Below are 27962 nucleotides of genomic sequence, written 5' to 3' on the forward strand. Positions count from 1 at the left end.
CCACAGCAAGATCTGCTTGGAGATTACGTTATAAGCCCCTTGAGTTATTCTCTTTCAATCTAAGTCTGAAGCAAAATCTGACCTTGAAGTTCAAAAATCCACTAGGAGAGCCAAACTAACATTTACTCTGACCAATAAAAGCTACATACCACTTTAAAGTCACCACCATTATAAGTATGTCCAATTTCTCTCCAGTGTCACTAACGAACGACATTGTATAGTGTCTGAAACGGCTGACCGTTTCCAAAATCATATCCAGTTGCTTCTATCATTAACTGCTTTTTGTCGTATCTTATTGTACTTGGATGTCCAACCTTCATCGACGTAGCATGTCTAGAACACAAGAAATAAAAGCCTATTTTATATAAAGGTATGCTTCAGTACCTTTGAAAGCCGTTAGGTGGCTCCAAATCTGATCATATATTATAAAGGTCTCATCTCATCATTTTGACACGCGGACACTCCCCAAAACATAACCTTTTTGGCAATGGTAATGATACTATCATAAATTAAGGAGGCAAGTAAAAAAAACAGAAACCATTCTGTCAAGTCATTGCTGTAATTTATTGAATGTACAGGGTTTTGGTATTTGAAACGAACATACATACATGTATGTAATAAACAATAACTGATAATAAATCTCTTGATAAAACCAGAGTAAAACACCTACAAACACATAATTTTGGTTTAAGACATACTTAATATATGGAATTATGATAATTGATTATATACACACACAAACGTACATTATCATTTTCACATTTATGTTCAGACACTTCCAATTCTTATAGAGACACAATTTACAATAGGACTGATCGGTGCTGTATATAGAATAAAAATTAGTATGTGTAACTCAAAAACTAGCAAAAAGCTATCCTCAATATAGCAAGGATAGGCTGCACCTACACTCAAGCAATGAAACAAGGCGTACATTCCCCTACCCACCCACCAAACACCAAGGAGGCGATGTTAACTGTATGGTCAACTCTCACACTACTATGTCATGGCTAACAGTAAATAGCTGTTTGTTACCACCTCTGTGTTTAGGCTTTGCTTGTTGCAAATGCACAGTTCAGATGTTGTTGCTTTATTTCCATTTTTTCCATCCAGACCTTGATTGTTTGGAGACCAGTTGCACAATAGGTCTGATAACGAGTAGTGCTTTGTTATTTGCAACTATCAACAAAATCTATACAGTACTTAGATAAATCCCCTTAAACCGAGATTTTTGGAGTTGTGGTTTTATGCCATATTAGCTCAGAACAAAATCACAATAAACAAACCCCCACTTTTCTGATGTGAACATTGTGAGTTACTTCTGCAAAATGGTTTGACAAAGTGTCAAGTCGTTATAAGGGCAGATATGAACACACTACAGATATAGGACGTCTGAAAAGTGAAAAAAAAAGACATCAATAAAAACCACACTACACACACATTCACTAGCTGCCTATAACTACTCTCTAATAAGTACACTAAAACTTAAGTTAGATGCAATGACAAGCAAACACAGCCAATGCAACCCTTCGTTTCAAAACACAACCAGCACTTAAAATTCACTTAACGTGGCTAAAATCAAGGAATTCTGAGTAATAATTGGTCCCTTATAAATGTAAAATCAAGCTAAGATTATGACTATTCTGGACTTTTACATTTTGTGCACCTTAATACAATCAAATGCTAAATCAAGATATATCCATTTGAGTAAGAAAATGCCTTTCACTTATCATAATTACTTTCAGGTGCACTGGGCCTCATATTAAGCACTACAGCATTACTGTACAAACTTACTTGCGTGCCCCCCATACTTTGGTCACTGGTTAGTGTGCACAAGCATCACCATGTTAGAAAACCCCTTATGAGCCTCACAAGATCCAGACCAAAGTCATCTCTCCAACCAAACATACAACTAAGGGATTTACATTTTTGCCTTCAAATAACAATAATTTAAAATCAAGTTTTAGAATGGTCCACTAAAAGATTACAACACGTCACCTGTAGTGAACTATTGTCAGTTGCAACACTATTGTTTTTCTTCTTTACAACATGACTTATGTATAATTAAGTACAATTAAGTGTCCTACACCTTAATTTTCCAAATTTGTGATTTTTTTTCTATACAAAAATAGACAATATTGTTTTTGTCATTTACATCAGTTTTTTGTTGTTGTATAAAACAATGGCCTATAATCATGCCATTATCAGATACATACAGATACATACCTTATTGTATGTAATGTTTCATATGTATACAACAGTATAGTTTACTCCCCCAAAGTGTTATCAATGTTACGAGTGCATAGATTCCTGCATAGTCTGCAGTCATGGTCTACTCTAGGCCTTAACTTACAAACTCCCAGTAGAAAATCTTCAGAAATATCTATTTAGTTACAGGTACAGAAATTTGTTTGTACTTTGATAACCAGGGAGGTACCCAGGTTTAATAACTGGGATTTGGATGAGCAGAATCTGAGAGATTTGCTGTCACGAGCCGATTCTGACATTATGCCCTTATAAGGAGAATGGTAACCATGGAAACCAGGAGTCACCCCCTCTAGAAGTCTTATCATTGGTTGCTGTACTTGTTTCTGTGAAAATCACTTCCTGTACATGTGAATTCAAACATTTCAGAGCTAGTTTGAAAGTGTCATGTATAAATTGTATCTAATGTGCTCTACATTCTTACATGTACATACCATGCACCATTCTTATAGATGGATCCTTTTGTTGACATAATTATTGCTTTGTATCATATTTCTCCTTTTTAAGCTGCTGGGACAAATCCTGGGTTTGCTGACAGAGACTTAAAAGTTACTATGATTTTACATTTTGTAAAAAAGTTTCATTTTCTGTGTAGAAGTTCTATTTTGGAACCTTGCAATTTTGGGTACTGACATAATAATGTCATCTATCTATCTATCAGTAAAAGGAATTACAGGGTTTTACTGAGATTTTATGAGTATTTTTTTTTACAAATTTTCAGGTTTCATACAAATCATTAAACTTTGTTTTTCGTTTCAGTTTCAATAGAAATTTGATTAAAAATCTTTTCCTAAAATTCTGTATCATTTGCAAACCTTAAGACTGACATTTGTACCGACGAGCAGCTTAAAAATGTACAAACAAGCCCCAGAAGTCATGCTTCTACTTTGTCTTAAGACATGCACAGACAACACTGGATCAAAGTGTGACTTCTCCTTACTGACCACCTAAAATATACAGAAGTTTTGGATCAAAATCTTACTTACAAAGCATGGGATTGGTGGGCTAAAATGCACTCTCCCCGGTCTTGTTGTTGTTGTTATTGTTGTTGACAGGGAGTGTGTATTTCAACCATTCTAACCCCAACCTTACACTACCTAAGGCATCGGTTTGGAATTCTTCTTGCTGTTTTACACAATTGCAATAATCATACATCCCCTTTCCCCCTATTTCCAATTTACCCTCAAAGCTTGTGCTCATTTGTTCAGTCATCTTTCTTCCAAAATAGTGCAGTTAACCACCCAGGATGCACTGCTTTACCCACAACCCCCTTTGTCGATGATGATGATGACATCTAATGGTGGAGAGAGGCTCTAGTAGTATGTATGCGTTGGCTTGAGCGGCTATGAAGGAAGAAAAAAAATCATGTCAGAAAAATACTATTCATCAAATATCCTAGTCAGATATTCTGTCAGAATATCAAATATTCAGACATGCAATTACATGCTGTACTCAGTCAAATTAAGCTTCAAACAATAGAATTAGTAGTTATGTGCTACTACATCTCTGCAGTCCAAACATTTTTAATCAGATAAATTCCTGTTAGGTTCTAGATAAAACCAGACAAACTCATCAGAAAGGTGGGAACAAAATAAGTACATATGTTTGTAACAAAACACAACAAGCAACTCCTGAAAACGGGTTAATCTCAATGGAAACGGAGAGAAGCAAAGGTTAAAACTTAACACGTGTCTACCAAAGAAAAGTGGTAAACTTCAGTCCAAATGGTGTGTAAGAACAGAGAGAACAGCACAAGCAGGGTTTTCATTGAAAACTGGGTGGAACCAAATGACATTTGCGGATTATTTCCTCACACAACATCACAAAAGCAACACAGCAAGTCACGAAACAAGTCACAGTCAAACTGCACAACACACCACACACAAACACAAAGCCGTATATTTCAACAAGGGACACTGAAGATTCGCAGGCATTTGAGAAATTCTTTTGGATTTCCGTCAACCAAAACCCTCAGAGGAGGTGGTTTCCTCTTGTTTAGAAGGTGTACACCCAGGGCTCTAGCCAGCGTCCGTTTTTCCGTCAATTGACGGAAATTTGTTGCGTCTGACGGAAAAATTTTCAAACCAATCCGTCAACCTTGACGGACAAAAATCCTTGGTGGAACCTTCAGGCGGCTTGGGGACGCCATCCACGGCCGTAAAAGCCATACACTGTTTGTTTTGCTATTGTTATGATTGTTGACAATGTGTGTCGGTGCCCTTTCGCATACGATAATCTCATTAAAACCCGTTTTTCAAGGTCTCAGTTCAGTCCTTCCAAGGACGTTGGTCCTTCTAATTAATTTTCGCGACAATTGGCTGACGGAAAAAAGTTTCGAGCTGGCTAAAGCCCTGTGTACACCATTCATGGTTTGTATGTTGACATTTTCCTCATCATTTGTAGTTAGAGTCCACTGAACAACCACAACACAACAAGTCAAAACAGTGTTAGAATGAACACACATCTGTGGCAGTGTTCTGACTGAAGTTTTGGAAACTGTGGGTGTTTTGCTGACTCTGCTTTTGGGCATGTGAAGGCCTGGTTAGAAAAGGTGTTCCTAGGATGATGTGCCCTAGGAATTGAAAACTCCATCCTGCAAGGCTGTAGGTAGTGTTCTTAAAGTATCCTTCTATTGCATCAAAAGAATTGATCAAGTCAGAACACACGTAACACAGATCAACGGGGAAGGGGAAAACATGCAGCTTTCCCTGTTTTAGACCCCCCGTGGGATGACCCCTGCACTTCACAGCAAACAGCAAGCAACCGTGCGACACTGGGGGAAGGGAGGGGGTGGAAGCTGCCCCCTCCCTGAGCACTGCGGATGGTATGGCCCACAGTCCCATCAGCCCCCAGTGCCAGCATCTACACACAGACTTACTGCGTTAGTGCTTCGGGTGTTATATTTGATGACGGGCGAGCCACGGAAATCAGCGGCAGTTATATCGGACAGTTTATTGTTCCCCCGGGACAATTCGGCCACTTTGATTTCGTCCGTTTTCTCCATGGACTTGTGGATTCGGTCTCGGTCTTTTCGCCGGTGATGTATGATGGGTTGGGATGAAGCAAGACGGAGAGAGCTAGAGGGGGGACAGGGTGAGGAGGGAGGGAAGACACAGTGTTAATGATGTACCCTTACACCTAGACCTGTCACCCTTCACACCCCTGATGGGAATGGACTGTCCCAAACAGCATCCTTTACATTACATGGCACAGTCCATTCCTTTTCCAGGAGGGGGGACAGGAGCAACAGGTCCAGACAATAGGGGACTGCACTAGGTGTTTAGAGGCATACCATGTGCCACTACTGCTGGGAAGCCATACACTACTGTATAATGGCCAGACATGCACAGCCTTGCACGGGCTACAAGCAAAGAGTGGCTACACTCAGACAAGGACGGATTACAAACATATGAAGTAAAGCTTGTGTGAACCACTCCCTTTACAGGTACATGCAACAGTCAACATAAAACACATCACCCTTCCCTTGTATGTGAAGGTAACTCTCTTGATGGGTATTAGCACTGTATATTTTCTATCAAAAACACAAACACATGCACACTAGCCCATTCACTCCTGTACGATAGTTCATTCCAGTTACACTCTTGATAGACAAGGCAAGAGTTCTGGTAATGCCATCAGCACTTCTAGGGGTGGTTGGTTGCAGTGCATGCGGTAATATGTTACCAGTACTTCTTTGTAGGATTAGTTCGCTCAAAATATCTACGGTATTCCTTTCTCGCAAACAAAGGAAGAGAGTAGCTTTTCACAGAATGCGAGTTACGAAAGCAAGAAGAATACGAGCGTGAGGTTTCAGACGGAAGCAGGGAATATTCAGACAAGTGCACATAACCAACTCTGGAAGGGGAGGAGAGGATGGAAACAGAAAGAAGGAAAGAAAAACAATATGATGACATGGCAGAAATATCTTCAAAGAAAAAAGACTGTGCAGAAATAAGAACAAGAGACAAGTACAAAAAGTAAATGAGATATTTGCAAGTACAGACTGCTATTTTCAGGCTGCAATAGACCATAGCACTGTCACTTTCAAATCCCTGATTTTGAGCTCATTTGAAATTTCTTTAAATCAAGCCACAACAATGGACCCTTCCAGCCGAACGCGATATCGAACAAATAGAACCCCCTATTCTATTTCGAATACTCGGTCAAAAACAGCCCTAGTGGGAAAGGAATGGGCAAAGAAAAATGCTATGCCTTTTTTGTTGAAGACTATACCGACCGAGTATTATTGTTTTGGGAAGGGTAGGCGCTACATAGCATTACTTTCTTCCTCGACAGGATGCGCATGTAAGGCAATGTACGTAGAAGAGACGGGACTCTGCACCAGCGGACTTTGTAGTAGTGTCTTATATTTGACACGTGGTACAAGCTCCCTCTCCGTTAGTGACCGAGCTGCTTTCTTCTTAATTTGTTTTTTCTCCAAAGCATGTATGCACATGCCATGCATGCAACAAACGCAGTAGAAACCCTGTCACAGATATACGTACCCAGATTTACACCTGCATCTACCGCATATCAGAAACCGGGCACTCCTGCCCACCAACAAGGTAATATTATGGAGCACCTCCCACTTACGCTTTGACTGAAATTATATCACCCTTACCGCAACTATATGCGCCCCCTCCTCAAATGACTGTACCTAGTGGATGTAGCATTCCACAAAGAATGCATAGCATTTTTCTTCCGCCTGTTCTGAGAGGATTTTAAGGCCACAAATTGAAAACCGAAGTCAGCCGGTATTCTCAGCTTGATAGCGGCGGCGGCCATGTTTTTGCAACTCGCGCCGTTTTTGACCGAGGTTTTGAAATAGAACCCGAGATCGAACAGGGGGCGGGGCTTATGGTGTTCGGCTGGAAGGGTCCATTCATTTCCTTGACTCCTGAATATTCTAATGTAAGGAACAAGATGCAAACATAGGACTGGAAGGAAAAATCACATCCGACAAGTCATGTAGCCTAATACTTTCCTCTTAGACTCTTCCTGTATTATCTCCCTATAGCACATAATTTGTCTTAAATCCAAGAAGCAACGAATCAAATTGGTGTGACTTAAAAAGGTGAATCTAAGAAACATTCATCTGGTTAGCCTCCTTAGCTGGCTCTATGAGACAGGCTTTTGGGGGGCTTTTCTGAAGCCATATGAGCTCTATTGCACTCTGTCTCAGGCAGTCATGCCTCTACAAGGCAATATATCTTATATGCCATCAAAAGAAGCATATCATAAGCCCCCCAAAAGCTTGAATTTTAAGCCTGATATCAGTGATAAGAAGGCTAGTATCTGGTGTTTTCTGGTACCTTTTTAACGCTGCGGTGGCGGTACTGGCCGTGCTCCTTGTTGTTCGCTTGATGACGGAGGAACTGGAGCTGACTTTGGAAGACTTGAGGGGGGACATGACACCTTGGCTGTTATTGGACGATATCCTAGAGGAAAGGAAAACACTGCTATCAGGCATAGAAGTCAGAAATAGTCAAACCTGCTCAGGAAGACCACTCAGGGGACCGATAAAAATCTGGTCTATATGGATGGAATTCATAATCCTTGTGTGAATGGGAAAAATTATCTTAGGAGCCTCAAAAAAGTGGTTACAATTGCCAGTAGGACCATATGTAGAGGTGGTCACTTGTACAGGTTTTACTGAGAAAAAAAGACACAAAAACTGTAACATTTTGCTGCAGTGCCAAAGAAAAGGCTGCCAGGGGGCCAAAAATGTAATCATTTCTTCGCAATTTATAGACTTAAAAACACAGCAATTCCTCCATAGATTCTCAAGTAATACTATTCTCAAACAAGCAAATGTGATGTGGTATGATAAGGGATAGTTCATTTCATCACATGATATGCCTCTACCAAGGGAATAACCATTACATTAAATGATGTGGTACATCAAAGGAATAAGATGAGGAATACTTCAGTACCTAAAGGGTTGAGATGATGACCTAGAATGCATTTTGGCGTCGTCCAGTCTGCATGCAAGAGCACAGGATGGAGAAAAGAAAAAAGACCATTAACAATGCAAAACAGCATATAAAGGACAATATTTACTACTGCAACGTGCACAGCAGAAAACCACAGGTGGAGATACAAACAAGCTTGTTAATGGGAATGTCAGAAATGGTTAGGGAAAAATGCTGAGTAACTGTTATCCAGTGAAACAAAAATTAAAAGTTTACAGGGTTTTGAGCTCACTCTGAGTATGTCACATCCAAGTTCTTCAAAACAGAAATAAGTAAATCTGACTTGCTAATGCTTCTGTGAGTTGAGAACAATTTAACATGGAGTGGCAGATTTTGAAGCATCTAATTGGTGAGAAATGGACCAATCACAGTGGCTTTATCTCCCAAGTGGTCAAGAAGGGACCAATCACATGGAGACAGCCTTACTGCCTTCAACAATGGCACCAAACTTTGTGTAAAATCTAAATCACCAAAGAGTCTTTCAACCTTGATTTCAGATCCACATCTACACTACAAAGTAGCAAAGGAAAACACAAAGCAATAGTTAAGGTATAGTTGCTAGCCCTATGGGAAGGGGATGGTACTGACTTGATGGCGCCGGTGCTTGCGGATCGCGGGTGTTTGCGGGCTTTGATCGCCCGCAGTTTGTCGCCTTGAGTCATGGACAGGCTGCTCCGTGTGACGGGTGGCACATACTCCTGGAAGGTACAAGATAAAGAGATTGGTACATGACAGAACAGCAATTCACACTTTCTATGTCTGGACTCAACTTTTCCTACTAATTAGCTTACCCGAATGCTTCAAACAATATAAATTTTTCTTGTTGCAGTCCTTGAATGATTAGAAAAGCTAATGGTATGGTGACTGACTAGACTATAACAACAGTATGGACATCAAAAACAACAGAACAACCAAACAATCCAGCCATGTGCAGATGATAACAACAAATTAACAGAGTATTATAGAAAAATGGTCACACTTTACATCCAACACTGGAATTAACACTGTAGAGACTTACCCCTCTAAATTCTTGTTCACAGAATGACAGAGTAACTTAGCCATGACCAACATGCAAAAAATTCATTACCAACCACATGTAGCTGAAAAATATGTCTAAAAAAAGTAAGTGAAAGAAATCCTCATACCTCCTCATAGTCTGCGTAGTCGTTGTTCTGGTAGGCACGGTCGGTGTCCTGGATGGAGATGTCGTCGACACCAGACAGGATGCGGGACACGGTCGCCCTGTCCTTCAGCTTGTTCTCCTTCTGTTTGGCGCGGAAGATGTCTCCCTGGACCCACATCTTGGCTTGTTGTCTGGAGAAAGACCAAGGAAACCATTAGAAAATGGCACTACTATTACCTCATCTAATTTCCTTTGAAACTTTTTTCAGCTAGATCTAATATAGATGTATATGCTTTTAAAGTGAACATTCAGCATGACAATGGAATGAAAGTACATAAGATATAAGGTTCTTGTATATGAGGTAAATATTCCATACATGGGTTCATGCACATGTAGGTCCATAGAAAGATCGTTACTCTGATGCAATGTTGACCAAAGAGGACAAAAGGGACTCTGCAAGTACCAAGCTATAAACTGTATGCGCATCATGTTTTCAGTAGTTTTCAGTATAAGCTTGCATTTTCTTATTTGAAATTCACTTCGGCATAGTAGTGTTTTTATTGATTATCGTATCTATCTTAGGCCACACCAATTTAATCTCTTGGTTCACGGATTCGCTCGCTCCTATTTTTTGGAGAAAAAAAATAAAAATAAAAATTACCACTCAGCAAATTTTCACCATTAATGAAACAGTTCACCAACTTTCTGGTGTAGCAATGGTGCTGGCCTTTATATTATAAGCTCCTTAAAGTGTGCGTACAGGTGCTGTTACTGTACAATAATAGTGTTTTTGTACTTTTTTCAAGCTGAAAACTTTTTTTCCTTATGTTTTGCATTAGCCGTTACCTTTACCCCAACCATTTTACAATTTTTATTTTTATTTTTACTTCGCCCTCTCGCTCCATATTTTTTAGGAAAAAATCCGTGAACCAAGAAATTAAATTGGTGTGGCCTTAATATACCAATATAAAAACAGATATCCTTCAACAATAAGAAGGAAGACTCACTCCTCCAGCCAGTGCTGCTGTGGCCCGATGATGGACCCAGGGCGACATATTCTGATGTAGGAGATGCACTCCCCAGCCGTGAAGCGGAAGTGCTTCATCATGTAACAGCCAATCAGCGTGCCCGTCCGACCCAGACCAGCTGTAGGGGGGTGAAAACATTGAGGTCAACATCCTGTAGTTTGGCTAGACAGGTCATTTTGTTTATGACACAGCAAACGTCCTACTACCAAGTTACCAAAAAGACATGAGTCTTAATTCTGCGGAAACAAGTGCAAAGGACCGTGCAACTGACAGAGAGGAGCAAGGGACCAGTTACTGGCCTAAGCACTTGGGCAGCCATAGCCACCTCTTTTTTTTTTTTTTTTTTACTCAATGGTCACCTCGTAACAAGGCCTGAAGGCCACTCAATGTTACGGGTTACATGATTGGAACTGTAACAGCAACTCTTCGCCCTAGGTCAGAAACATCATGATTGAGAACAGCCCAATTGCTCACTATGAGTGAGGACTAACTGACCCAATAGGCGAAGCAGGGGTTACGAGGGCTGCTCGGGAGATTCCCTACCCCTATTTTGGCCGGAATGGTTTGATCCGCTCGGGTGGATGTTCGCACATGTGGCGGGTTCTTTAACGTGCATAGGGTATGACTCTCCCCATACACGGGACCTCCATTTAACGTCCTATCCGAGGGACCTCTTTGCATAATGATTGACCAGAGCTTTGACTCTGACTTTGTTTGGATCCACAATTAGCTTCACATTTCTGTTAGTCATTCTCCCTGTGGTACTTTACAAAAAGTACACCAACACAATATCTATTGACAGATAGGGAAGCTACAGGACAATCAAACTAAAATACATAGGATACATAACCATACTGCAGAAATAAAGGAAAAATAAAAGTTTATCATTTAGTAGATTTACTATCCCATCGTGTGTTCTATTCAATTTATGACACATACAGTAAAGGAAGTGTATAGATGAAGCTTAAAGAAGCAACAGCATCAGCAAATATGTCCTCGCAAACTGTAAGATATCTGTAGTTTGTGCTGTAAGCATACCTTTACAGTGGACAGCTATAGCTCCCTCTGCGTTTTCGCAGATCTGAATGAATCTCCTAACTATGCTATCACTGGGCGTGCTCCCGTCCACGAAGAACAGGTCGTAGTGATCAAAGCCCGCGTCCGTGAACCGGCGAGCGTCGTAGATCTTCTTGTTGAGGCGGATGATCGTGGTGACATTGTGCTTCCGGAAGTACGGGAAGTATGCTTCGGGCGCGTGAAGAGGATAGCCTAGTGGGATTATAGGAAATATGTATCACTTGAAATGTACCATTGAATGGAAAAGATTATTGCCTTGTATTGCTACACAGAGTTAACACAAGAAATTTGGTAAGCTACTAATTCAGGCTGCACAATACTGCAGTACCTTACACATAAGATAGGAGGCATTGCTAGGCAAGGACTTACCATTTTCTATTTTGCTCTTGGGATGGGGACCTGAGAATGCTAGGAACTTGTTGGGCACTATCCAGTTGAAATCTCCGTTTTCTACTTTCTGTAAGAAGAAAACAATGCATACAGATTAGCATACTTTCATGCTTATACTAGTACATTAATTCTCACAGTGGTTACAGCAAACTACATTATCATTCTTCTGGCTCTAGTATTTCTAACCGTTCTAATCATTGACATCATCATAACTAGAATAAATCAAGGCAGGTGTCTAACACTCTACAAAGTTTGTCTAAAAAATATCTTGCATTTGACAAAACATGTTGCATTTCAGTGTTGCGATGCTTACCTCGTAATGTTCATATTCATCCACATCAAAGGTCTCAAAGTTGATGAAGCCGTTTTGTAGAGCCTGCAAAACAAAAGAAATGGTTAAGAACAGGAATTTTTAATGTTGGAGCCATCTTGCCACAAGCAACAGTTTTACAGACATTAACAATGACTAAAAAAGTATAGAAAGAACAAAAATTTCACAACAAAAACAAAACAAATAGATAAGGTAAAGAAAAAGGGCAACAAAATAAAGGTATGACATGAAACAAGTGCTTTTAAAAAAGCTGGCATTTTGCCAAGGTTTGCGTGTGTGAATGTTTTTTTTTTCTAGTTATTAGAATGTCATATAAATAGAACAGAATAAAAAACCTGATATGGGCGCATGGAGAGATTCACAAATATGCAAATGAGTTATGTCCTGGAATATGAAAATGAATATGTTTCCTGAAACTTTTTGTTATCCAGTATGCAGTTATTTTCGAGAAAATCAGTTTGTTCTTGTGTAATTCTGTGATATAGATGTTGTATGGGCATTTTATGGAAAGTTAGAAAGAAACATATACGCAGAGTATCGCACGTCTCACGGTTCGTTCATTCAAACATCCCAACTGCGGAAAAATGCAGTAGAAGAGGTGCAAAGGTGAGTTTTAATGTTCTGTACAAAAGTATTGTTCATTAGTATAATAAGGCCATACCAATTTAATTTGTTGGTTCTCGGATTTTTTCAGAAAAAAGTTGAAGCGACAGGGCGAAAAAAAAAAAACTTGCAACAACTCTGGGTTCAGTCAAGTTTCAGGTTCGTAATTCCAGACTTGAACCAATGGTATATAATGATAATAATAGTAATCTGGTGTATACATGTATGTGTGGTAGATCCAGTTACACTCACATGCAAAATTTGCATTTTGTCATACACTTTACGTGGAATTTTAGCAATACAAATGGAAAATTATGTGCAATCAGTATTGCTTAAGTATTCACAGTAACATTGCTGTAATAATGCTTAGTAATAAAGACAAAAACATAGAGTATTTCAACACACACAACTTTTAAAAACCTTTAAGAAGGTTGAAAAACTTTTTCAGCATAGTATAATGTCTAATGTAGCAACAAGAACAATAAATTGACTTAATTTCACCCCAAAGAATAGATAGTGCCTGAAACATCATTGTATTCTCTTTGTGAAAGCTGCAGTTTGAATAAAAATCGCTTGAGGGCGTTAGTGTACTCATTCCATATTAATGAAGCCATTTCCAAATATGGCAGCTGCCATTTTGTTTGTCCCACTGCAACATTTTCGTCTTTTTCAAGCACAAATTTAACGATCTATGGGTGGTTTTCGATGATTTACAACATAAAGGAGAACATAAGCAGGTGATAGTTATTTTGCAAGTCCAGTACTAGTTTCAGAAGTTCTTTTATTTTCAACTGAACCAAAGTTTGTTTCAAGTCCAGCAACTTGCGTTAACGTTACCGTAACGTTACAGGGATTTTTTTTGGATTTTTTTTTTTTTTTTTTTGAAATTGGGAAAAATAGAAGCGGCGATTCCGAGAACCAACAAATTAAATTGGTATGGCCTAATGGATGAAAAAATTAGTATTTTAATGGATGTAAAAAAGAAAAAAAAAAGTTGAAAAAAATACCTCCCCGGATTCGAACCGGGTGCATTTGTTTAGAATGCGTAAATTTTACCACTGTGCCAATGCGACCGTGTTGAGAAATGCCTGTTTTAGAAGGTATACAAATGTTTGGCATGAATTGAACAGGTCCGTTCATCTCAACATCACAACGGCGACTACTCTGGCCTCAGAGCATTTTGCCGCTAAGGCGGCAAAATGCAAAAACACATTATGAGTAACATATGATATTCACAGTAACTGCATGGATGAATGGATTAGTTAATGAAAGGAAGCATTAAACTGTCAAAATGTACATTTGGATTGAACTCCAAAATGGCAAGTTACTTCTTTTATAATCTTGAAATGGACAAATCTATGTTTCAAAAAGCTTTTTTAAACAATGATCTTTTTTCTGTTAGTTTCTTTCACAACTGAGAAGATAGATGACAGCATGAGCACAGCAGACAGGGAAAAGGCAAGCACTCTTCCTGGGCCACCCCTCACTGTAACATGGACTCTTCCTTAGTCTGACAGAAAGGTGAGTCATACCATTTTACAGCAGGGGTGACCAGCGTGCCCTACCTTGTCGATTCCATGCAGACAGTCTAACACAGTTACTTTAAATGTACATGGTCCGAATGACGCATCCCTGTGGGGGGGAACACCACATAGATCAGAACATGTTTTAGTAAAACGGGGGAGGGGGGTCCAGAGATCTCACACTCAACTTGGCCTCTTTGCTGCCTCCTAGCAAAGTTACATTGGAAAAGTTCCAAATGGCTTTTAAACTAAAAGGTTTGCTGGGAAAACATTGGATGTGTTCTCCTAACAAAACGAAAAACATGACGACTGTACTCAAAAGCGTTTCTCAGTTTAACGATAGATTGGGACAGAACAAAGGGGACGTCCTTCTGCATCACAATGTAAATTTGCTTGACTCGTGGTTTGTGGGGCTTGTCAATCGAAAGATTACCGTACTGGAAACAAAATGTTTTTAATCATCTTCTTTTAGACATTACAATCCGTCACTGTCAAGTATTTGAACCAATTGTAACCACCACAGTTGTAATTTTGATTTCATTTAGGTCTGGTAATTTTTCAAAAAGATTATGTTTTGTTTAAGAAATGGTATAACTGTAAAAATGCAGGAATTCTTTCATTATCTGGGTTTCTACTTGTCAAATAAGAACTCTGAGACTAGCAGGTATAATGTAGAGATCTCTGGTTCCCCCCTCTCCCTTGTGACAGACAGAACAGTTCCTACCCGGTACATTCCGTGGAGCGCATCAATGAGGTTGAGATTGTATGTACAAGCACCAAAGGATGCATCCCTGTAAATACACAAGTAGCGTTTCATAGTTGTCACACATCAAATACGTCTGGCCTAACACTGTGGCTAAATATTTCAACCATAGAGGGGCTTTTTTGTCAAAGTTTGAAACAAAATTTCCAAACAATTCTGTCCCACCGACCCATGTATGTCAGGGCTGGAAAAACTGGGGGCAAATTCATTTTCAACACCAAATATTGGAGATGTATACCTAATTTTTTAAAGTGACCACATCTCTGCACTTGAATAATTTTGTAGGTTCCCTACAAAAAGTGTATCTACAATTTTAGGCTATGTGCAACTGTACACCTATTCTGAATAATGAATTTTGAACCCTGTATATGCAAAACAAAAATACAATGCCTATAGACAAGAGATTAGTTGACACACTGATGAAAAAAATGCTAACAACATTATCTTTCCTAACAACCTTGTGTTCTAAATGAAGTCTTAACTTAATTATAATAGGAAAGATGTTCAATGGCACAGCAAATATTACAGAAATCCTCTTAATGTCCAGAATGACACATGGACACGTCAGTTTGTGTGTTCCCTTCTGTGCACTTCACTGTTAGCTGTAACAGATGGCGGAGTGTGCACTGGAGTCTATCTAGGAGCTCCGGGTCAATACACCATCCATCAAACTACACTGTGGGCTGAGGGGGTGTTTCCTACATAACCCACTTATAATGTACTGGTACTCTACTGGGCTATAAAATATTAAAGGCTTGTTTCCTGGCTAGGTGTTCAACCAACAAAGATTTCACAATAAAAAAGACATTACTGTCAAGTAGAAGCAAAACATTTTCATAAACAACACATAATTTTACATTTATTTCATGTATTACAAACCATACTGAGGGCATGGGACCACTGTAAACAAGGAAAATATTCTGCATTTTCTTGCAAATGTGGCCTCATAATTAATTGCACTTACTGACACAAATATTGAGGGCTGTACCACTCACCTGAAGGGTAGGAAAGGGGGGTTGTTTCCGCTGACGAGAGGTCTGTAGGCCTCCTCGGGAGTCATCTTCAAGTAGATGATCTGTACATGACAAATATGTTTGTTAAAAACCAAAGTCAACCTGGAGTCCACACCAACATTTTGCATTATCAATATCCTCTAGATCTCTACTTTCTCTTTTTCAAAGTTAGCAATAATACTTTTACAATTACATCAAGGCCACTTTATATTTATTTCAAGAATCATAATGAACATGCAAAATAACAATAGTCAACTTGTGAGATCAAATGGACAGGCATTGACTCTGCAATGCCATGGATCAGTTTTCTTTCCATTACAGGAGATCAATTTTATCAGTTGTCAAAATGTTCAAAAGCACTCAAGGTTCTGAGATAGCAAGGCAAGGACGTCCTTTCTTCTAACGCAAGGCTTAGATATTACACCACAAAGCACACAGATGGAACAAAAGCAGGTGAACCAAAACATAACCAGTCAACCCTGGTACTGTGGCGTGTCAGTTACATGTGAACTGGATGTGTAGCAAGAACTAAGATACCTTTGTCAATACAGCCCAATCTTTCAATAAACAGAACTAACTTACAAAAGGAGTTTGCAAACACCACTAGTTGCCACACTGTAGTAACAGTCTTGTTGGACTGGACTGTAACGCAAGTTCACCTTAATCCAAGGGGTAACCTATATCCGTTGTTTATAGTATATAGGGATAATATAAGTCGACGGACTGTGGATTTAAATTGCAATCCATGTATTTTCAAAATATTACAGTTAAAAACCATGGTCGGTGGATCCCTAAAGACACTGTTTTTGAAAACAACGGATATAGGTTACCCCACAAATAAAAGTGAACTAACGTTACCTGACCTAGCCAGGGCCTTCACTATAGAACATGCTATGATCAGTGTTTCTATTATTAGCAACCCCTGCGTTTTAATCCCTACACCACAAAGGGGATCTAACAGCTCTCCTAACAGCAAAGTGACCAACTCTTTCACAATCCGCGAGCACTTAGCAAAACAAACCGCGCCGCTTCCGTTTGCGCAGACCAACAGGGCGAAACGGGGAGGCTGGATACTGTGACGTCTTGGTCGCCTGGGTAAACCTGGTGGAATTCGGGTCGTTGTTGCCACGGCAACCCAACAATAACATGTTTGCCGTGTATTGACAGTTGTAAGATTCAAAATCTTAAATGGGTAAAGGAGGACATTAGGTCAGGGCAGCTTCCCACGATTCTTAGATATAAAGGAAGGGCAAAAAATTCACATATCCATGATCATACTATCACCAGAGCAAGACTTACTGCTATAAATATAGTATAATTAAAATATTTGAAGTTTGACCAGTTCCAGATTGTCTTGGAGTTTGTCGCTCGTATTGTCGTAGATTAAATTTCCAAGGTACAGTACTGCTTCATTAAGAGAAATGCTTGTATTTCGAAAGAGAGTTATAATTCACTTCAACTAAACGTATGCCTTTCCATCATTCTTGTAGAGATGGCCTTCACAAAGACTACAAAAGGGTATTAAGGAATATAAACAAAAGCATTTCCTGTTTTCGACAAGAAGAAGAAAAATTTTCCTGACTTGTAGGAAGCACATATTATTGTTTCCGGACGCACATATTATTGTTTCCCTATAAATAACTGAGGAGTTCTTGTTGTTAATATTTTGGGAAAAACAAATGGCACACCTCTCTGTACAGACAATACAACTTACGTTCAGGGCACTGACCTACAGTAGATGCACATTATACCCATCAGGTCATTACACCCAACATTAGGTGTTTGAAACAAATTCAGGGAGAAGAATTACCACATATTTAGTGGCAAATCTAGTGGTAATTTGTCACAGTGTCAGTGTTTCTATTTACTGGTAGAAAGAAAAGGGAGGTTGTCACATTGCTTTGAAACAATTCTGCACTACATGTACAGTAATAACTAATAAAGCAAAATGGTGTGTATTGGCACTGTTATGAATTTGTGGTTGAGAGGTTCTCAAAAACATTTTCACACTGTGAAAGGTAGATAGATTTACAGTATAGGAATGGTTTATCTTTTGTTGATCTACAGCTATGTAATTGTAAAAGGCAAGGAAGAATTTGATGCAGCCAGACAAGTATGCTGATGGAGAGGTGGGATAATTGCTGGCTTGTTGCCGGGAGCCCCAGAGCCCTGAGGGTTGGGAGGGGGGTGTAAACTACAGACACGCCTCCATAATACAGTCAAACCTGCCCAAGACGACCACCCAGGGGACCGGAAAAAAGCGGTCGATTTGGACAGGTGGTCGCTGAGAAGAGTATCGACTCAAAACATGCCCGATGCAAAGTATAAATGGTTTCCGTTGTGTTTAATGGCAAATAGCAAGCACACTGCACACACGTAAAGAAGCTAGGTCTTTGACCCACCCATTGACCGCCGCCATCTTTGTTCTAAACATAACATCCTAATGGCAGTCGAAATCCGACGCAAACTGGCCGATTTTGGCACAAAATCAAGCTAGTTATCATCAAAAATCGATGAAACCCTCAATTTTGAAAATGATACGGTCATTATGGGTCCCAATTTGGGCCGGTCGCGGTCGCGTTGGCCAGGTGGTCGTTGAGAAAAGGTCGCTTAATGCTTACGTCAATAGGAAAAAAAATCGGGACCGAGCAAAGGCGGTCGAAATGGCCAGGTGGTCGCTGAGAAGAGGTGGTCGCTCGGGCAGGTTCGACTGTAAGTGGATTATTATAAACACAGCCAATCATACAACAGCTTGGGACAAGCACTTATGTCAAACTAATCCAATAATGCTGTATTTGGGACTGAGAATTACAACGACATACTTCTCACAGTAATATAGGTACCACGCATAGAATTACTCTGCCAATATTCTTAATACTATGCCTACTGGCTTATGTAGCACTGTTTTTAGTCAGTAGCTGCACCATGCTACACATCGCCTTCAGGCTTTTAGCTAGGATTTTATAATAGGGAGTCCAAACTTATTGGTGAGTTGCGGTAAGTGACTATTGTAGGGGGGTCTGGAGACATCCACCTTAAATGGTGCTTTTGATGATTTTAAGTGCATTCTTAGGTATCCCAAGAGGCAAAAATACTGTTCCAGAGGTCACAGTAGAAGACTGTGACCACAGATGACCTGGTAGCATCCCTGGTCAATCAGAATTTCATGCTTGTCAGACGATTTTCTCAGTAGTGTAAGGGCATCCAGGGGCATCAAATTTCTTGTTATTCTAAGACAAGTGCGTCCAGATGACACATTGACGCATGCCTAGCTAAAAGCCTGATCACCTTGTCTGTTCATATATTCTGCCATCAATGTTTGATAGCTACGATCTGTTTGCCTCATTGTCCTAGATTCTGGAAAAAAATGAACAGTACAGGTACATGTCAAGGACAATGGTAATATAATAACCCTGCTTTACTTATCATCATTCTATTTATCCCTCCATAATCATGCTGCATTTTATCCCCATTTTCCAATTTGCATAACCCTGCTCAAATGTCAATTTAATGACCACTTTAAGATACCTCCCTTCTGTTTGAATAAAGAAGCCTAACAAATTTTTCCTATCTATTCTAAATATATAGCTTGGTGGTTATACGATATACGGGAGATTGTGCCCAGGTACGCCAACTGTTTTCCGGCCATGAAAACTTAATGGGCCCACCGTGTCAAGTGACAGGTAACATGACTGGTGGTGCTGTGGCAATATGTAGATATCACCTTTCACTACCTGGTTACCTTCTGTACTTTCTCTAACAAATTCAACACTATGGTGAAATTATCATTTGAATTGTGAGATTACAAATTCAGCAGATATACGGTATTAAAAAAATGCTTAATTAAATCATTACCATAATGTTCACATAACACACTTAGTGAGTACAGGTAGAATATATTGATTGACTACAAGTAAACTACAGTATGGGGGCAGCCATAGGTCCTATTCTGCCATATAACAGAAAGTCACAAATGAATGGCTATCAAGGTGTTGCCATATCAAATCATATAAAACAACCGCTGAGTTTAGTAACAATATCACGGTGTCTGCTTTCTTATTGCAAGAGGCAGGCACGATTCACCTTTGGTACTTTGTTAAAGGATATTCAGGCTTTTATTTTTAAACCCAACCACATACTAGCTAGTACTGAAAAATATCTCATATACAGTTCATGGTAGGAGGCAGTGGCATAGACAATTATTGCATTATTGAATGGTTCAGTGGTATATAACAAGCGGTTATTTTACTTTTATCACCTGACTGTGTAGCACAGAGTCGGTAACAATTGGCTTAAATAAATACTAGTACCCCAGGCTCTAATTCTATCAGGTCACTGACTCGTCATAATCATCAACTGAAGCAGAAAAATGTCAACACTCAAGATTCATCAAACAGACACTACAGTTACTTTCATGGCTCCAGGTACAAATACAATCCAAATCATATTTCAAAAATGTTATAATTTTTCAAATGCTGAATATAGGTGAAATGGTCATGTCTCAATGAGCACATCATCTACACTTTTCCCATATATGCACAGGTACACTGTATTCTAGTCTTAACTGCAATTTGAAAGGAGACTGCTAGGTGGATTCTTGTTCTTATCCCATTCTTTCTCAAAATCTAACCACTTAAAACTACATCAAGTTGATATGCAAGATAGTGCTCATTACATTTTCCTTTCAAAATGTTGACCCTACAACAGACTGTCACCCAGGCAATGTTCAAAAGCTCTCCTCCTCTGAGAAAAAAAACACGAGTCAACACTGATGTAGGTTACCATGGTGATGATATATTGGACAGGATCAGTTCAGAGTGAAAAGTACTGTACCGGGTGTTGCTTCTCATATTCAACAGCTGAGGACCTCTCTCTTTTGTGTTGATGAGAGTTAGAACTTTCCTGTGGCCATGGTGGCAATGTACACATCACCATAACACTATGATTGGCACATACTGTATTCTGTTTTGAAGCAGGTGGTAGAGCTATGTAGCAACAACACATCACAATTTGGGGAAATGCCAATACAAGTTAGCCTTGACCTAGCTTGGCTGGAATCTTTCAAAACATTCTGGCCCTGATTACAAATTTGGCAACTTTACCAAAATGCATACACTCAAGGCTCTGACTGAGATAGAAACAGGACAATTCCGAAATAAAAATGTATGTACATTGTTTACCTCAAGAATGTATATCATGTACCAAAAAGGATTGACATACATGTTTTAACAGACAAATTATATTGACTGTTCCCAATTGGCATTTATTTTGAATAGGTCCTTCTGAAATCTTTTTTCTTCTAAGTCCTTTCTTCAGTGCTTCACTGACACATATGACATTAAAATCATATTTCAATAATATCTCTATGTCAGTTTCAAAATCCCATGACTTGTCGACTTGAAGAAAATCTCTTTTAAATTTAAATACCATTTGAATTTTTTAAGAAAGAAAAAAAGATCAAATACAAGTAGCACAACAGGAAGTGGAGCAAATAAAGCAAGCCAACTTTCCCAACTGTGTTAAACCTTATTGTCTGCAGGAAGCGGCTATTGTAAGGTTTGAAATCCTCATGTATCATATGACATCACAATCTGCGTCAGAACAGGCTAGTTAAGCCTGCCTATTTTCCCAGGAACAATAACTTTCAACATCGTTAGCGGGCGTTGTCGGCTGCCTGACATAACGTGACAGGTTTGTATGGTAACCAGAATGTCACTCAAGTTCTGACCTAGAAATTACACAATAGATGGATAATCTCTGGGTGTGTATATGGTGTCATATTTGGCAATGATACAAAAAGTAAGGGGTTTGCCACTCTAGTGCACTGCAAGAACTAGAATTCTAGCTTTTTATACTAGTTGGGAAAAAATAAACTGTCAAGATATTGCAGGTAAGAATTTAAGCTTGCCACTCCTGGACAAACACACACTGTAACGTAACTAAAAATGGCAAAGAAAATACCATTGCTACATCCCTTCCCCACCAAGTCCAAGTGCAAAAGCACAAAGGCCAAACATGGGATAATCCCCTTGACAGTCATTCTATTGGTTTGTGGTAAACCACTGATATGTACTATCATTATCACACTGATTACATAACATACTGTACATGTTTAACAGGATACCAAACAGCCTTGAGACATGTAATGTGTGGCATGTAATTTGTTATGTAAGTTAAGTATATTTTTTCTGAAAAAAAAGTTCATTTTCCGTGCATCTGGCATTCCTAAACAGTTGCTTTGTCAACAATTGGGTTTTCATAACTTGACACAACTCGAATACACAACAGTGTTTTGTATTTGTTCTATGGCCAGAACTCACTTGCACAGCTGTCAATCAAAGACGTCCATGACTTACTCTGAGCTTTGACATTAGAATGACATTTTGCCCCGAGAGCACATTCTGCATGACATCAAAGAAAACAGTCTGTTCAGTGGATCAATTTTCGCTGTCAACCCGTTAAAAGGGTTCAAGAAAAAATTGAGACTAGAACCATGTCCAAGAGTTCATGCCAGACCACACAGAAGACGGTCCAAGGCAGACGTGACTTATCCGAGCTATGTGACCTAAAGCCTATTTCTGGAAGTGTTCTCAGTTCTTGTTTACTTGTACTCACCGCGTAGGATCCTATCAGATACGCAGCGTTGGCTCGCTTTCGGGCGTCAAAACTCGTGTAGTGGACGATCTTCTTCTTTGCTAGTGAGAAAGACTGTAAAAACAAACAACACAGACCTGTTACATTTGCTTCTACCTAGCTTCATAACAGAAGCATATTAGGATTTGAGAGGCTTTTAAAACCATGATTTGGTTGCGCTCTGAGCAACCTGACAAAAATTTAGGATGCCCAATTTTAATTGGCTTCCACTTGCAGAAAAAGTCTCAAAATAATGATGAAGATTATCTGTTTTAGCAATCATGGAAAATTTAGCTATTAGACTGATTTTAAGGCATAATGTTGACAATCATGATATCTGTTGAATAATGTGACACACCCTGCATCCATTGAAAAAATTATCATACCGACATAAAACTTAGTAAATACGTAATTCCAGTTGTAAACATTTTAGTAAGTATAGACTTATCTTAGATCTATGAATGATCTATACAAAGGTCTTAGAAGATAACTGAATGCTTGGACGCTGTATGCATAGCGTCAATCATAATGCTACGGATTTGTAATATATTTTAGCATTTTGTAATATATCTTCAGAAGTATAGTACCCTCTCACATGAATAGGATTAAAGGTCTGAAATGTTTTAGCCCATTCCTAGGCAACAGTTGCCATGTGAAGGGCGAGAGAATGTTATTCCACAGTAACCAGGATGTGGGGCAGTTTCAAGTAAATCTGTCATCTGTGTTGGGATTGATTTGATTCAGAAACTATTGAAAACAGTTAAACACTCACATCTCACATAGACATGACAAGGAAAAAGAACAAATCCTCCGCATTATCAAGTTAGGTTCACTACCACTCATAAGTTGAGGTGTCTGCAATGCAGCTTAATCTTACTTGTAATGCTTGTTTTCAGTGTGTTTAAATATGACTGATTTCTCCAGTTGCCAGAGAAAGTTGACAAGGGAGGACATCTATCCCTGCGGTAGTAGCAAAACTACAAGAGGGCTGACATCATGTACCATCGGTTTGTGTTGTAAAGTTATCCTGGCAAAATATTTGCACAGCAACTGTTGAAGGGAAAGTGATCTGAACAGTTCGGACTCCACTTTCTATGGCGGGCGTTCGTCATCCCATGTCTGTGAATGGGCGTATTTAAATGTTACAGTACGGACAGGCACACATTGGGCCGCCTGAACCTGCCACGACCCCGTGTGTGTGTTTGTGAACTACCGGCAGGGACCTTTGGACCGGTGTGGGTACCTACCAGGAACAAACAATGGAGCTGTCACACACACCTGAGGCCCAGGCAAGGTCTCCCTGATCACCTGCAGGGCTATATTTGCACCTGCGAGTAACCCTACGACTCGGTTACTCTGTATCCCTGCATGTTTGCGGTCGTTTTTTATAGGACATTGTGAATGCTGCGTAGCATACATGAACGGTAAACAAAGACACGTCACGGTTGTGTGACACAGAATGGTCACCCCTCGCTCCCCTCTGGCCTAACCTGTGGTCCCATTACAGCCCCTCTTGGCTTAATTATCCATTTTGATCACTTCCTTGATTCAATTACGCCATGTTGAAACACCTTTGTGACAGCCCGGGAAACCATCACTATTTCCGCCATTTTTGTTGTGTGTCGGAATGTGTGTCGTGTTGGTACACACACACACAACACATGCGCAGGTGCCGACTATTGTCTGTCACCCCTGGGCCTGCTCATTTACGACCCACAACCGGTTTGGAAGCTTGCCAAAGTGACTGGCAGCTGTAATAGACATTTAAATACATCAAATGTATCCAGCTTTAAACCAACCGTAGCGACTACTGGGTTCATTTCCTTTACTGCATGAACTCGAAAAGGTAAAACTCAAATGGCTAGGATTTTATGGGTGTATTGCAGTAAGCAGAACGGCTCGTTGTCACCCGCCCAAGGCTATTCTGACAAGGTAACCAATAATTCTACCCTCACCAAACACCTACTTGACACCAATTTGACATACTCGGCACCCAATCAGAGTGTAACACCTCACTGATATACTTGAAAGTTACGTCAAAGATTTTGACTATTTCAACAATTGGACAAGTCCAACTCATTTATTTCTTTATTGTCAAGCAGTAAAAAAATGTGGCTTGGTATGGTTTATGCATTTAATTTTAACCCCTAATCTTCTTGATACGAGTGTAGGATTCTTTTGACTTGGGGTTTGATTGAGATTTTACACATTTAATCTTTAATTGGCCTCATCTAGACCCTAAAAAACACACACATGTAAGTCATAATACAACACATAACATACATGCAACTGTACATGTGTACTACACAAGGATACATTTTCCTACCTTGAGTTTCTTGTTGAGTTTACAGCAGTATCTGTACACCATAGCCAGATTGAGGGGCCCAAAGTCTGCATAGAAGCTACAAAATAAGACAAGGCCACATATTAAAATAAAATCTCCACATTGTCAACTCATTCACTTTCATTGTGGTTTTGCTTTTCACAGTGGATGGAAAAACTTCAAAAAGGAGATTTTTGCCTTGTCTTTAAATTATTTGCAGTTGAAAACTTGAAACAGTTCCTTCACTACACTACAGTACAGAAGTCATTCAACTCCATGGGAGATAATTATATACATGGTGTCATGGATTCATGGAAAGGTCACCATGAAACTATGAAAATAAAACCACAGAGAAACTTTCAAAATCTACAGCACATGTAACATAACAAAGCAGGCAAGAATGCCTGCAAACTAAATTGACACTATCGTGCAAGGATCCATTTGGACCTCAAGAACCATGTGTGCCTTTCAATAAATTTTGGATTGCCAGGCAAACGGTTATTGAGGGAGCACACATAGAACTTAGGAGAAAGGCTGACTTACTTTTCATAAACCAGTTCGTCATCTACACAGAAGTAGTGTGTGTTTGCTGTAGATCTGGGCTTGCCTCGTAGAGTAGCAAAGTACAGGCGATCTGGAGTGGACAAGAAAAGAAACGTGTTAGAAAGACTTCGAAAGCTAATCCCTGAAGTAAAGAGTCTAAAAATGCCGCTGAGGGATCAACATGGATAATCTCCAAGAGATATAAAATAATTTTGTCTGAGTGAAAAATACACATCGTTAAGATTCTGATGTTATAAAAATCAGACTAAATTAAGTTAAACAAACTGACATGTCATTGTCTGATAACTTTAGAAAGATTTTTATCATAACAGGTTTCGATTGTAATGTGGCAAAATGACAATGTACAAAAGTTGTCAAACGTATGATGATACTATAAGTACATAATGTACAAAACATTGATACAAATTAATATTTCCATATAATCACTGAAAATATAACTGCGTGCGAATCTAAATGTTACGAATATGTTCAGATTGATTTCAATAAGCCAAAGACCATGTTGCATTCATAAGACAAGCATATGTTACATTGTTACAGACAGAAATGAAAACAAAACAGTTTTTCACATCTTTATGTCTCACACCTTGCTTATTTGACACCTACTGTAGATGACACCATGTCATCATTTCAATCAATTATAGCTGGACAAAGGACAATCTTCACACTAACTATATAACAAGTCTAAAAAGAGTGCAGTGGCCACGATTATGCCAAGGAAATACCAGTGGTTTTATGATTTCTTTTTCCTTGTACTCGAGATTGTAAATAATTTTTGTGATCTGATGCTACGCTAAGACAACACAAGAAAAACCCAGTTTTCAGAAAGTAGTACTAAAATTTCAAACCAACACCGATATCTTGAAGTTACACAAATATTTGCAACATTATTTTACGGTCTTGGGCCCCAATGAGCTGTGCATAAATGTGGATTTGAAATGTTGTGAGTGGGCGGTGCGATTCCAAGTGAAGTTTTTGGTGTACCAAGTTATGTCAAACCGGTGGTGGTGTCAAAAATTATTCCACCAACTTCAGCCGTCCCGCAACAACATAAGACTAAAATTGTCTACTAAAAGGGTACTGTAGCAGCAAATCTAACATCTATAGAGGTTGTTTAGATCGTAAGATCTTACCTTTGATGAATTCTGACGCACAGACGAGCTCGTTTTCGTCTGCCATGGTGTCTTGGTAGCCGGGCTGGGGGATGTACTGACGGGGCCCAAGCTGATCAAGACCCGGAACAGAACTCGACTTCCACCGCTGTAACACCTGAACAGCAGCCGTGGTTAGCGATCGGATCCGTGCGTAGTCAACAGAGAAAGATATTCTTCCACTCCGGCGACAGCGGGGCTTGCGTTACCGTACGATTCGGCACTTAATCGTGGTTGCAAAGTTGACAAAATTTCACCCCAAGCTACAAATTCGCCATATTGTCTTTTTCGAATGAAAGGCAAACACACCAATTAGCATCATGTGACGCCTCTCGACCAATCCAAGTCTGAGTAACAAAATCCTACCGGCCCATGTAACCAATCATAGAACACAACACAGAACGGCCTTGGGAATCTCAATGATGATTTTGACGTCATACGCATTGACCAATGGGAGACGTCGTCTTGAAGGTTGCCATAGCAAACGCATCTTTGAACCAATCAGAGCTTTGTTGTGAAGTGCAAATAGAAACCAATACCGCGGGTTCTTTGAAGGTGTTTCAAAAACCATCTGGGCTCACCTGTCAGTGTGACAGCAAGCTCTTGTCACTTTTATACGATTCAAAAAGTCTTTAAAACCTATTCAATGATTATGGGAAATCATGTGACTCTTTCAGTAGCGATAATGGCCAAGTCAACGAGCATATCAGGTTTATCAGTGAGGTCTAAAGTTGCATGTTGCAGGTTGAAATGCTCTTTTAGTCTTTATCATATGCCTGCTCTTTATCAAGATAGTCACAGTCCTTGGCCTTTGTATCGGGTTAACCGTTGGACGAGTTGCCTCATTTTGGATACTATTCTTCCCCCAAAGTAGGATTTAATGAGGTAATTCAAGACTTTCGTGAACAGAAAATGTCCAACTAATTTTTGATAAATAGATTTGATCATCTGCTTGAGCTCTAGAGACGAGAGACTTGACAGGCAGTTTTTTAAACGTTGAATGAGTTTTGCCGCCCCGTTTTTCGGGAGCATGCAGCAAAACTCATTCTCCTGGCCAACTCCCTTCTGTATCCAGGCATAGAGAACCTCAGCCCATGTGGAAAATCGCGAATCATCGCTCCCCTAATATCCAAGCAGATCCTACGGTAGCATAAGATATTATTTTAATACTAGTATGCTGTGTATTCTACCGTAGTATCTTTAATACGG

General features: G+C 39.5%; 1 protein-coding gene across 4 annotated transcripts; it reads right to left on the reverse strand.

The window, feature by feature from the left end:
• Positions 1–545: 545 nt before the first annotated feature.
• LOC118431778 (dual specificity protein phosphatase CDC14AB-like) lies at positions 546–27072 on the reverse strand. Of its 4 annotated transcripts, none has more exons than XM_035843105.1 (16): positions 26736–27072; positions 25585–25675; positions 25045–25120; positions 22701–22793; positions 16068–16147; positions 14352–14418; positions 12166–12228; positions 11832–11919; positions 11424–11654; positions 10365–10503; positions 9380–9548; positions 8823–8932; positions 8196–8243; positions 7575–7700; positions 5141–5339; positions 546–3605 (listed from the first exon to the last, which is right to left on the reverse strand). In XM_035843105.1, exons 1-16 carry the CDS (start codon positions 26779–26781, stop codon positions 3576–3578), a joined length of 1656 nt encoding a protein of 551 aa, XP_035698998.1. In that variant the 5' UTR covers positions 26782–27072; the 3' UTR covers positions 546–3575. The 4 variants fall into 4 exon arrangements, with proteins under 4 accessions (XP_035698998.1, XP_035698997.1, XP_035698999.1 ...); XM_035843104.1 differs by lacking the exon at positions 14352–14418 and adding an exon at positions 15034–15100 and having other exon boundaries at positions 26736–27069; XM_035843106.1 differs by lacking the exons at positions 8196–8243; positions 14352–14418 and adding an exon at positions 15034–15100.
• Positions 27073–27962: the final 890 nt, after the last annotated feature.

This window comes from Branchiostoma floridae, chromosome 15, assembly GCF_000003815.2.
Source record: "Branchiostoma floridae strain S238N-H82 chromosome 15, Bfl_VNyyK, whole genome shotgun sequence".
In the NCBI taxonomy this organism is placed as follows: Eukaryota; Metazoa; Chordata; class Leptocardii; order Amphioxiformes; family Branchiostomatidae; genus Branchiostoma; species Branchiostoma floridae.